Raw genomic sequence first — 12,716 nt, 5'->3', positions numbered from 1 at the left:
AAAAAATGCAATTACATAATTTGCGTAACATATTTGCATAAAAATTATAAGCCTAAGTAATACTAAGTATGTATGCATAATACAACTTTTGTGTGTAATTTACCTTGAAAATATTCTAAAATTTCTAGGAAATAAATCAAAAAGAACTGTAGGCTTATGAGATGTCTCAACAAGTTTTTAATGATATTTTAAATTATTGTAATTAAAGTAAGTAATGGACGAACAATGTCAATAATAAGCTCAACTGGTATTTTATAAAAAAACAATAATTTTTTTATATATAGAATTGAATTGAAGTTTCTATGTTTAGAAATACAATAGTAGGGGAGGAAAATATGCTAAATTTGCAGTTACTCGAGCGTTATGGGGACCTATTGGGTTATGAGGAGTAGGTTCTAAAACCAAAAAAAAAGTTAAGTTTTCCATAAAATGGAAGATTTTTTATTTTTTAATTTAATTTTCCATTTCCAACAATCTTTTTTCCGTCTATAGCGCCATCTATCCATAATTCGAAAAAATGTCTCAAATAAAAGTTACTTATTTTTACGAAAAAATCCAAATCTGCAATAAAAATTGGGGGCTTCTATTTAAGATTTTAAAGTAACTCCCCACCCCACCTCCGTGGGAGTCGTGTTTGATGCCATTGGATAGATTTTTCAAAAATATTGAATACGTGTATTTTGCAGTTTTTCGATCTGATGTTCATTTCGCGAGATATCGCAGGATTTGTATTTAACATTTTAAATTTACCCCCACCCCCCTCCGAGGGGGTCGTGTTTGGTATCATTCGATAGATTTTGAAAAATATTGAACACATATTTTTTAGCTTTTCGATCTGACGTTAATATCGAAAAATATTCGTTTTTGTTAAGTGAAATTTTGTGACACCCATTTCCTTACGGATCCAAAATCGTCAGATTTTTGAAATATACACTTAGTCCAGGGTCGAAAAATAAAAACAGGAAAAAATCAAAACAGGTATTTGAATTTGCTGAATCGTAGGGGGGATATAGTTAATTAAAAATACATACAAAATAACTCGTAAATCGACCTCATTTTTTTATAAACAAAGGCCAAATTATGGATATACTGTTTTTTGCATTTTTAGTATTATATTTACAGCAACAGTTGTATTACGAAAGTTGTGTATCATGAAGAAACGATTAATTTAAATTTTTAAAAGTTAAAATCCATAAACAATTTACCGAGATATTTGCAAAAAACCAGGTTTTTTGCACTATTTTGTAAATGTTAATAACTTTCACGAAATAGGCCGTAAGGAACTTTTATACCTTGCTCATAAGGTAACTAAGTGCCTTTATTAGTGTACAAAATTTCAAGAAGATCTGTTTGTTAGTTTACGAGTTATGTTAAATGTTTTTTTCCAGACATCGATTGTTTAAACAATCATTGTTGCCCAAGGAGTATTTTCAGAGCTTTTTGGCAAAATGCAATGAGTTCTTAAAGACTTAAAGTACTTATTAACAAAGTTAAAAAAGAACATATTTGTTTTTGAAATGTTAAACAAGTCGATAAACAACTGAGTTTTTTCCTTATAAACCTTTAGAATATATTTGTCATTTTTTATGACAAATATTTATTATTGGTTGTATCAAAAAGCTGGTAAAAAACACACATTAAAAAAGAAAAAAAATGTAAAGATTTAAAAAAAAATAAATATTTAAAAGTCTAAAAATCGGTGACAAATTTTTTCTTGGATCTTCATAATAGACTATTCAGCATATTTAAAAGAAAGTTTATTGTAACAAAATTTATAATTACTTAATCGTACATTGTTAGATTTAAGAATTATTACTTGAAAACAAAAACGTTCTCAAATTGAACATAATTGATGTATAGATTATAATTATTGATCTTCGTTAATTCTACACAGTTTATATACAGGTTCATTAATATCTTCAACATTATCCCTAATTTTTTTAAATAAATCTTCTTCAACTTCACTTTCGTCATATATAATAACTGTCAAAAGGTTGTAGCATCCTCTTTCGTCAGTGTTATCTTTGCAATTTATGGAAAGCTCGGTAAGATTGATTTCGGTTTTGATCGGCTATTATTGCTCTTAAAAAGTTGTTTTTCTTTTTTAATGTGTGTTTTTTACCAGATTTTTGATACAACCAATTACAATTATTTATAATAAAAAATGACAAAGATATTCTAATTGTTAATAAGGAACAAACTGACCATTTTTTTATCGACTTGTCTAACAACATGTCAAAAACCAATATATCCTTTTTTTAACTTTCTTAGCACTAACTTTCTATTTTTAATAGCACCTTTTTTAACTTTCTAATTCTTTGAGAACTCATTGCACTTTGCCAAAAAGCTCTAAAAATACTCATTGGGCAACAATGATTGTTTAAACATTCGATGTCTGGGATAAACATTTAACATAACACGTATACTAACAAACAGATCTTCTTGAAATTTTGTACACTAATGAAGGTTCTTAGTAACCTAATGATTAAGGTATAATAAGTTACTTACGGCCTATTTGGTAAAAGTTATTAACATTTAAAAATAGTGCAAAAACGTGGTTTTTTGCAATTATCCCGGTTAATTCTTTATGGATTTTAACTTATAAAAATTCAAATTAATCGTTTCTTCATGATACATAACTTTTGTAATAATACAACTTTTGCTGTAAATATGATACTAAAAATGCTACAGGCAAAAAACCATATTTTCTGACTTTAGCCTTTGTTTATAAAAAAATTAGGTCGATTTACGAGTACCTATGTATGTAGTTTTGATGGTAAATAAGCCACAATTTTACTAAAAACATGATTTTATTAACGTTTCGACGTCCAAATCGGATGCCGTTGTGAAAATACAAAAAATATTAATGAATTAAACAAAAATGTTGTTGCTGAGTAAAAAATTATTCTATAATTTATTTAATCTGACTCATTTATATCAGCAATTCAGCCATATATTATACATTTTAAAGTAGAAGACTTTAAAATGATATTCAGCCCTATTCTGTAACTTTTAACAAATCGAATAGAAATGACCAAGTCGAATCGTAATTACCCAAAATCGGAATGTTTGATATCTATCGCGTCATTTTTGTGTTTGGATTGGTATTCTGTAACTCATATCGTAATCGAAACCTCTGACTTCTATTTCACGCGGTTCTGAGGTGGTGGCAACCCCGCGTTAACCAGAGAAATTATTGTTCTGTGACTGGATCTAAATTTAAAATTTGACACCGTTGCCATATCCTCAATGTTTTCATACTTTCTTCATACTATCCTCAAGTTTTGAAAAGTAAATAAAGTATTAGTGTAAATACTGGATGCAAAAAGCTCAAAAGAGGATAAATGGTTTTAAATTAAAGTTAATTAAAATTGATATAAAAAAAGATAAACTGATAAATAAAAAAGATAAGTGAAGATAAGAAGTATAAATGGTTTTAAATCAAAGATATTTAAATTGATGTTATTAATGCATTATTATTAATCTATAATTTAAAATCGATATTACTAATAATATGCAATCTTTAAGATTCGATTAGAGCTGAAATAACTGCTAAACAACTTTTCCCGAAAATGGCATCTTTTCTATAATTTGTTCAGACTATGAGCGTTGACTGATAAATATACAAGTATACTGGCATTGTTTAAGAAAGGAGTCTAGTTATACAATGATACTGGTATAATATATTTATCCATCAACGCATCAGAAGTCTATCGTATGCTATTCTTGTACATTATACCGTTGATTGAAATTGTACAAGAAATAACTAAAAAATTATGGCAACACTGCGAGGGGCAAACGTTCATTCATGTGCCAAGCCAAATAGCAAAGCAAATAAATAAGGTTAGGTCCAAGGTCCAATTCATACTCGTACAACATGTCTAAACTAAATATATAATTACAAATAACACCACAGACTAAAAATTACGCAGTTAAAAAAGGTACAAACACTATAAATAATTATAAAATAAGTAGTAATCAATTATTTTTATATATAAAATATAAACGTCAAAACAAAACAAAATGCGCTTGCGTCAACCACAATTCCGATAGTCGAAATCTCATTTCGACAGGATAAATGCTGTCGAAGTGATTTCTATTCACTATTACGATTGTAGAGATTCCGAAGTAGTTATGGAATACGGATTTGGACTATTTCTATTCGACTTGGCCACTTCTATTCGATTTTACTGACTTCTATCATCGAAATGAGTTACAGAATAGGCGTGATTACCAACATTTATGAGTTGCATTCCTGGGACGACTTTACTGAAAGATAGTTCATTCGATTACATGAAATCAACCCCCCCAACTCAAGAACATCCGTCACAAAAAAATCATAATATGTGATCCGTCTTTAAAAAGACAACCACATTCAACGGTTACAGTAAAATTCTGGCGTTAGAGATTCCATAGTAAATCACGAGGGAAAACTAGGAAAAAACCTCATGATACTATTCCGACATCGTAAGTGATAGGTTTTACTTTAGTTTACTCTCAAAACTAATACCAAATTCTGACTTTAATATGTACATATGTTATTTTAAATTATAAATAATATTAATAATACATAGATATATAAATAATACTTCTTCTTCTTCTTCTTCTTTTTGTACAGACATGACTCTGTCTGTTTTTTCAGTGTGCCTCTAGTAAGTTGTCGTTCCATCGTTTTCGTGGTCTTCCCACTGATCGTCTTCCTGTTGGGGAACCGTCTCTCGCCGTCCTTACTACCCTATTTCTTGTCATTCGGCTTATGTGGTCATTCCATTCTATTCTTCTGTTTCTTACCCAGTTATTCATGTTATCCAATGATGCTACCTAAGATATGTAGATAAAGCTAAAGAGTAAAACACGTTAACTACGTTACCTTTTAACTCAGGATATGAATAAATACATGGAGAACTAGGCTTAGTAACTAGAAATGAAGCCGGAGATGATATGCTTAACACGTTCGGTGCCCATGAAGGACGAGTGTCGTCACGACGGGTTCATCAAGGGTACCGGCGACGCACGAGTGTTTTACTAAATGAACGATATAAGTACGTGGTACCAGCCAAGTGGCGCTTGTTCAAGATGGGCACCGAACATGTTAATAAGCAACAGTATTATAATATAGTCCGTCTAAAAAGTATGCGGAATTTTATATTTTTCCTAATTTTAATAGATTTTCTTTTTGTAACATTTTAAGACAAAAGTAATGCATCAAGTAGGTTGTGCCGATAGTAGGTTATGGACAAAATCGCATGACAACACCATCTGTCAAATATTGTTGTTTGTAAACAGATTTAAGATTTGTGAAATAATGTCGCAAGTAGAAAAAACAAAAGTGGTGGAATATTTGTATAGAAAGGGTGTCCGAAACGTTAAAAAATTAGTGCAACTGACTGAACTCCGAAAAAGTGCAGTGTATGAGACAATAAAGAGGATAAAAAATGGCATAGATATGAGACATAGACCACTTTCGGGTAGGCCGCATAAGATTCGCGGAAACAATTTAAATGCTTTAGTGGCTTTAGGACGACAAAATCCGCGCCTAGGGTTTCGAAAATTAGCAAACAGATTTGAAAATCAACGAAGAATAGAAGTGTGCCCAGAAACTGTCCGCATGTCACTAAAAAGGCAAGGCTACATATCAAGGATTCCAAAAAAAAAAATCCCTACAATCACACCTCTGCAAAGACAACGAAGAATAGATTTTTGTCAACGTTTTCGAGAAGATAATTTTAATAATGTCTTTATATTTGATGAAAGTTGTTTCCAGCTTAGTGCAAATCATCTAAAAGTCCTATCAAGAGAAAATGTTACCGTTCAAATTTCCAAATTTGCCACTAAAATAATGGTTTGGGGAGCAATATCTCAGTGTGGTGCTACACCTCTCTGTATAGTTAATGGTACTGTTGATAGTGCGAAATATTTTGACATCCTAAATGGTTTTCTTCTTGAAACGGCTCATGTTTTATATCCAGGGGGTGGCGTTTTCAGCAAGATAATACAAGATGCCATACTTCTGCTTATACTCAAGCGTGTATGCAAGAACACGAATTGGCAACAACTCCGTGGCCAGCAACATCTCCAGATCTTAGCCCCATTGAAAACCGATGGAGACTGATGAAGATTGAAGTGTAACGAGTAGCGCCACGAGATAAAGAAGGTTTGATTCGGTCAGTTTTACAGGCCTGGAACACCATTACTGAAAATTATGGCCTTGACCTAGTTTCGGGTGTACCTGGACGTTTAGTTAAGTGTTTAGATTTAAATGGAGGTTGTATAAGTAAATGAGATGAATTATTTGTTGAAATTTTATATTGCAAGTGATATAAATAAATACCATACAATTATAATTCTGCTTTCTTTTTTCCGGATACTTTCTAGACGGACTATATATGGAAATTGTTGACATTAATCTGGCAATTGTTATCGGTAACGGGGAAAGTCTGAGGGAGAAATAAGTAGTATTAAGAGAGGTTTTTTCTTTGTCTAACATAAAAAACCTAATACTCATTTTGGTTCAACTACATTTGTTGTTATTTACTACCTAGATAACTTTTTTAACATGTTTTCACACACGGCCCATTTTCACGAAGTCTGATATATCCTGGTAAACATTCACATCCTGGAAAGCATACTTGAAGGCAAATGCGGTTACATTTGGGAGGGACTTTCTGTTGGCAGGTTGGTACTTTACAACAAGACTTGCATTCTACTCTTCGTTCATGTGGACCACAACCATCTAAAAATTAAAAATTTTATTTTAAAAGTACTTACATATTATGTCAAGAATCTGCAAAACTGTTATATTTCCGTAATATTCAAAAGTATGTCTCATTTTATATGATTTTCACATCAATATGATATGATATGATTTTAAATACTACGTCGGTATAGACAAGGAAGAAGGAAATAGAGTACCTATTATTTATACGAAGATATTACAAGCATGGAGTTTAAAAGAAAATACAAAATATAATTTTTTAAAGATACTAACGGATAGTGCAATTTAGTTATATAGTTATGACCAAAAGGCATTTAAGTTTATAATTAAATTTTAGATGAAAGTTTAGCTTATAGTTATGGCAAACATCACTAAAAATTAATGAACTCGTGAATCAATCAAAGCAAAGTTACACTAGGAATTATTTACATCCGGTTCTACTTTTGGTTGTAAAGTAAAATTGCTCATTGAATAACTATTATATTATTATACACTAGTTAAAAATAAGCAACTGACCGTTTTTTGAAATGAAAGTTTATTCGAAATATTATATTCCACGAAGAAATCTCAATTTACTCACCTTCTTGGCATTGGATTTGTACAATCACAAAAATTACAAAGGCACATAATATCATTATCGTCTTCATATTGCGGCAGGTGAATTACCTCGTAATAATAAATAAGTAAACCTGCCAAGCTGCTTATATATACAAAAATACAATTATGTATTCTTTACACCACGTTATCAACAAAAATTTCCGAAATTCTTCTGTATGCATGGATAAAGAATATCAAGTACATCCTGCTTGGTTACAGCAGGAAAATTATTATTTTTAATTGAAAGCCGAAAATTTACAGAACAATATAGTTATTTTCATAACAAGTGCAGAAAGTCATACTTTTCCGCACGCAACTGCAGTTTGCCGAACGACGCGAAGCGGGAGTTCGGCAAGCAGTCGAGTGCGGAAAAGAGACTTTCTGCAAGAGTTAGGAACAATATTTTTTCTACGAGTTTTTAAATAATGACAAAATCTTAATCAATTAATTTAATTAATATGATTATTTCATTCATAGGAGATTCTGACCAATAGAAAGCTACAGAAATCTAAATTAAATCGATAATTTTTGATAATTTCCCGTCGTCAAGTATATTACGTCAGATGACCTTCGTTGCTACGAGAAAATACATTCAGTGACATTAATGACAATTAATGTTTTAAAAATTATAAAACTGATGACTTTCAACCGTCAAATTAATATTTATAACAACTGTTTGTTTAATTGTACTAATTTGGACTTACATAAATAAATTACAATAAAATTTTGGTTTTGAACAGTTTTATTCATGAAATAATCTCAACAAATTGCACTCGATCTCTAAAATTAATATAGAATTTTAGAGCTCTTGTGCAATTACTACTGAAAATACATACACAAATTAATTCTTTGACAATGTTGTCAAAACCAAACTTTCAATATAATTAGTTAGCATGACGACGATCTTGGATTCCATGACGATGATTCAAAACGACTGTTATTGTTTACCGATTTGACTTTCGAATATTATGTCAAAATAATGTTATTTCATCGACTCGAATTGTCGCGTTAATTTCATTAAGAGGATCGGTACGTATTTTCGGCTGCAATGGTATTCAAATGGGGATTCATTTTTTTTTCGAATCCTGAGAAAACTAATAAATATTTTTAAAAAATTTAAACGCAGAATGAAAAATTACGTTATTAGCGAGGGCCGAAAGTCCCTTAGAACTTCTATAATGTTTATTTTAATAAGTTACAGGGGTGAAAAACTAAGAGAAAATTTAGTGTCATTTTTAATTTCAAATATCTCATTCAAAATATACTTTTTATTTATTCTAAGGGACTTTCGGCCCTCGGTAATAATTTAGTCTTTCATTCTGCGTTTAAATTCTTCAAAAATATTTATTGGTTTTTTCAGGATTCGAAAAAAATGAACACAATGCCGTGGTAATATTTTCCAAATCTATCTTTGTCTTACAACGCACTCAGCCGAATATAATATTGTCAGCATATATTGTCAGTCAGACACTGACAATCAGTGACAATTTTAAATATTTGACATTGCATCGGGAATATTTTGTAATATTGATTAAATATTATTGATATATAGTGTATTTGATAAATAATTGATTTAAGACGTGAACTTAATAAAAAGTTATTTATTGTGTATTATTTGTGGAAGATCCAAGCAGAGAATACATCAGGATAATATATTCTGTGATCCAAGTATTTTGTTGTTAAAGATGTTCAAAATTGTAAGCGTTCCATAACAATATATTATTAAAAAATCACTTTAACACTTTTTCTCTTTTCTCGATTGAGTATTAGTTTTTGTTGTACAAATAAATTATTACAATCACTGAATACATAGTTATTGAAAAAATTATCACATTTATTAACTGAATTAATAATTTGCAATTATAAAAATAACAGTTATCCAAGAACATTTAAAAGCCATCTCTTTAAATTAATGATGACATTTTCAAGTAGAATGACATTCTAGTAATGTTTACATATCCATATCAGTGTGAATTTTACTACAGGTAATTTGCCGTGTAAAGACAGATAAAGTAGGGATACACGTAAAATATTTGCGAATTATGTACCCATAGCCTTAAAAAAGAAACACAATAAAACACATTTGCAATAAAATAGTAAATAATATCTAAATACTAGTTTATTGCATGTATTATAATTATTTTAAGGCCATATTAAAATATCTAAACGGGTGCGGAAAAGTAAAACGCGTGCGGAAAAGTAAAACTTTCTAAACTAAAACGCGTGCGCGAAAGAAAAAATCTGTAGTAGTATGGCAAAACTTGATGATGCCAAACTTTGCCAAAATGAGATTATTTGCTTGATATGTTAGTTAGTAACCTTTCTTCAAGTTGATAAAGTTTGGTATGTCTGTGATAAGAATGATAATGAGATGTCCTAAAAAATGAGAATGACAATAATATATGGTATTTCCGCTGTGGTACTTACAGTTGAGTACACGATTCTTTACCCGTGCGTCATCATTTAAAGCATACGAAATAAGTCTGAAATATATTCCACGCAACAGCATGTGACTACTACTCCAATCACGGATTATAAAATATTAGAAAATTTGATGTTATCAAAAATAAATATGTAATGTAGAATGTTAGTTTTGCTTTAAAATTTTGGTGCAGACTTAGAGCTATATTTAAAGGAGCTTAATAAATTCTTTTAATATCATTAGTGATACAAATATTTGTTATAATATAAATATTTGACAATACAATATTTTTTTTGTTATTTATTTCACTTTTGCGGAAATTTAAACAACGCCATTCCTTAACTGTGAATGAGGTTAACTTTATATGTACATTAATGGCAAAATATAATACACTTACCATAAAATTTCAAAACTCCAATATAAAATTAGTTGTGAAAACAACTGTTTGTGTAATATCTATAGATAAATTCTAAATGCAAAAACAGGACACAAAAACAGCAAAAAATCCAACAAACTGACAGTGACAAGTAAACAAACCAGAAACGTCACAAATTGTACTTAAAATCTGAAAAAATACCCAAGCGGGCTTTTATACCTGTCTCTTTTCGATGTACTGAGTCTAGAGCGTTCAGAAAAATAACATGTGTCTACTTAATAACAGGCTGTAGCTGGTTTGTCTTTAATTTCATGAGTGAAAGACAATGATGTTGATAAAAAGTAGTGTTTTATCGCTCCAGATATTAATGACGTAACGGTAAAGAACCCTGGACTGAACTGTATTAGGGTTACTTAGTAATATTTCTTCAAGTTGGTAAAGTTTGGTATGTCTATGATGAAGGTAGAACCCTTAAAAATGAGAATGACAATATATGGTATGTCCGCTGTGGTACTTATTGTCAGTGATTGGTATGTCCATTTAGTTTTCGGTGTTGGGTTGGAAAAACATGATATGTATCCTGTATTTGTGTGTGTTTTGAAGAAAATCATTAAAAAAAAGGTATTCATTAAACAATTATCTAATACAAGTTCTGTAGTGGAATCACGATGAGTAGAATTCTATTTTGCTGTCGTCACGTTACCTAGCAACCGTCGATTCTCGCATTGTAAAATTCGTTTTGTGACGTCAGCAAAATAGAATTCTACTCGTGATCCCACCACTGTAGTGGTATGGCAAAACTTGATATGTTGGATTTTTGCCAAAATGAGATTATTTGCTTGATATGTTATCTAAACATTTTTTGCTATATAATATTGTGAAGGTAAAACCTGAAGGTGTTAAAAAGGAGAATAACATATAATATATGATATGTCTGCTGTGGTACTTATTAGATAGTGCAGAACTTGATGTTACTTATTTTTTATGTTTATACACGGTGAGTCATGAAGAACTGTACATACTCCTGTCTCGTACAGAGGCCCCTATGGGGAATAACATATGACCATTAAAAAGTGTCTGTTCCCATTTTTTAATAATATACAGGGCGAGTTGTTAATTTTTACAGAAAATTTATTCGTTATAATTTTTGAACGGTAAGATCGATGTGTCTCTTATTTTGGTCAATCGTTACACTACTACCACCCAATCAACTGATTTATTCGAACTAGAAAAAAATCAGGTCCGGCTTTAAAAAATGAGTTCGTTTTGGTCTTAGAAAAAATTTCACTCTGTATACGGTTTTTGAAAACTCTAATAAGAATTTTACAAATTAGACAAATAGGCAATTAAAATGACATATTTATTTTTCCCCCACACGATTACTTAATTTTTTTATAAAAGAATCAAATTTGACTATGAATTAAAAATTTGGTGAAGTGAACCATAGATTTAAAAAAAATAAATTTTATTACAAAAATTAATTTTATTTGAACAAGTATTTAATTTATAAGTTACCACTCAAGTGATTTATTCAAACTAGAAATAAATCAGGTCCGGATTTAAAAAATTAGTTCGTTTTGGTCTTAGAAAAAATTTCACCCTGTATATCGTTTTTGAAACCTCGAATAAGAATTCTACAAATTAGACAAATAGGCAATTAAAATGGCATATTTATTTCTTCCCCCACACGATTACTTAATTTTTTATAAAAAAATCAAATTTGACTATGAATTAAAAGTTTGGTGAAGTGAACCATAGATTTAAAAAAAATAGTTTTTCTTGCAAAATTTATGGTCATGCATGATGCCTTCCGCGCCCTATCCATCTATTTCCATAAGTCACATGAAGATGTTGACGAACAGCAACTGAGAAATGTGGTGGTGGTGATGCCCCATCGTGCATAAAGTACATACCTCGGGCGGCTACATTGGCAAGTAGATTCGGCAAAATATTTTGTAAAATATGATATTGCAAAAAAGTACAAATGGTGTAAGAAACACAAATAAATAATACCAATGGTGAACGAAAAGTCGAATTATGTATTCAAACAATGAAAATGTTAAATTATCATTTTTATACACATACATAGTATTAATACATGATGAGAAGGTAGTGATGCAAAAAACGAAGGGAAAATTTCTTTTTGTTTTTGTCTAATTTAGTTGTATTTGTTTATCTACTTTTTGACAAACAAATATTATACAGGATGATGTTTTAGTATTATTCAAAACAAACTGTTCCTTTTGAAATTCTGGAAATTGGCTAAAAAGGTTGTATTATTTAAAGCGTATAGCACGAGCAGTGGTAGTATTATTACTTATAAATTAAATATTTGTTCAAAAAAAATTAATTTTTGTAACAAAAGTTAATTTTTTTAAATCTATATGGTTCACTTTACCAAACTTTTAATTCATAGTCAAATTTGATTTTTTTATAAAAAAATAAGTAATTGTGTGAGGAAAAAAATAAATATGCCATTTTAATTGCCTGTTTGTGTAATTTGTAAAATTCTTATTAGAGTTTTTAAAAACCGTATACAGGGTGAAATTTGTTCTAAGACCAAAACGAACTAATTTTTTAAAGCCGGACCTTATTTTTTTCTAGTT

The 12,716-nt window shown here is 30.0% G+C and overlaps 1 protein-coding gene across 1 annotated transcript; it reads right to left on the bottom strand.

The window, feature by feature from the left end:
- Positions 1–6,501: 6,501 nt before the first annotated feature.
- Positions 6,502–7,390, bottom strand: LOC114328748 (chymotrypsin inhibitor Ani s 6-like). Its single transcript, XM_028277700.2, has 2 exons — positions 7,296–7,390; positions 6,502–6,733 (listed from the first exon to the last, which is right to left on the bottom strand). Exons 1-2 carry the CDS (start codon positions 7,360–7,362, stop codon positions 6,552–6,554), a joined length of 249 nt encoding a protein of 82 aa, XP_028133501.2. The 5' UTR covers positions 7,363–7,390; the 3' UTR covers positions 6,502–6,551.
- Between the last annotated feature and the right edge of the window lie 5,326 nt (positions 7,391–12,716).

The sequence above is a fragment of the Diabrotica virgifera genome, chromosome 1 (assembly GCF_917563875.1).
Source record: "Diabrotica virgifera virgifera chromosome 1, PGI_DIABVI_V3a".
Lineage (NCBI taxonomy): Eukaryota > Metazoa > Arthropoda > Insecta > Coleoptera > Chrysomelidae > Diabrotica > Diabrotica virgifera.
Note: the sequence above shows the minus strand (reverse complement) of the source record. Positions and strands in the feature narration are given on the sequence as shown.

Bases quoted from the DNA above. Each gene is read 5' to 3' on its own strand.
- LOC114328748 (XM_028277700.2), bottom strand. From the start codon at position 7,362: ATGAAGACGATAATGATATTATGTGCCTTTGTAATTTTTGTGATTGTA. The intron at 6,734-7,295 runs GTGAGTAAATTG...TTTAATTTTTAG, and splicing joins ACAAATCCAATGCCAAGAAG to ATGGTTGTGGTCCACATGAA.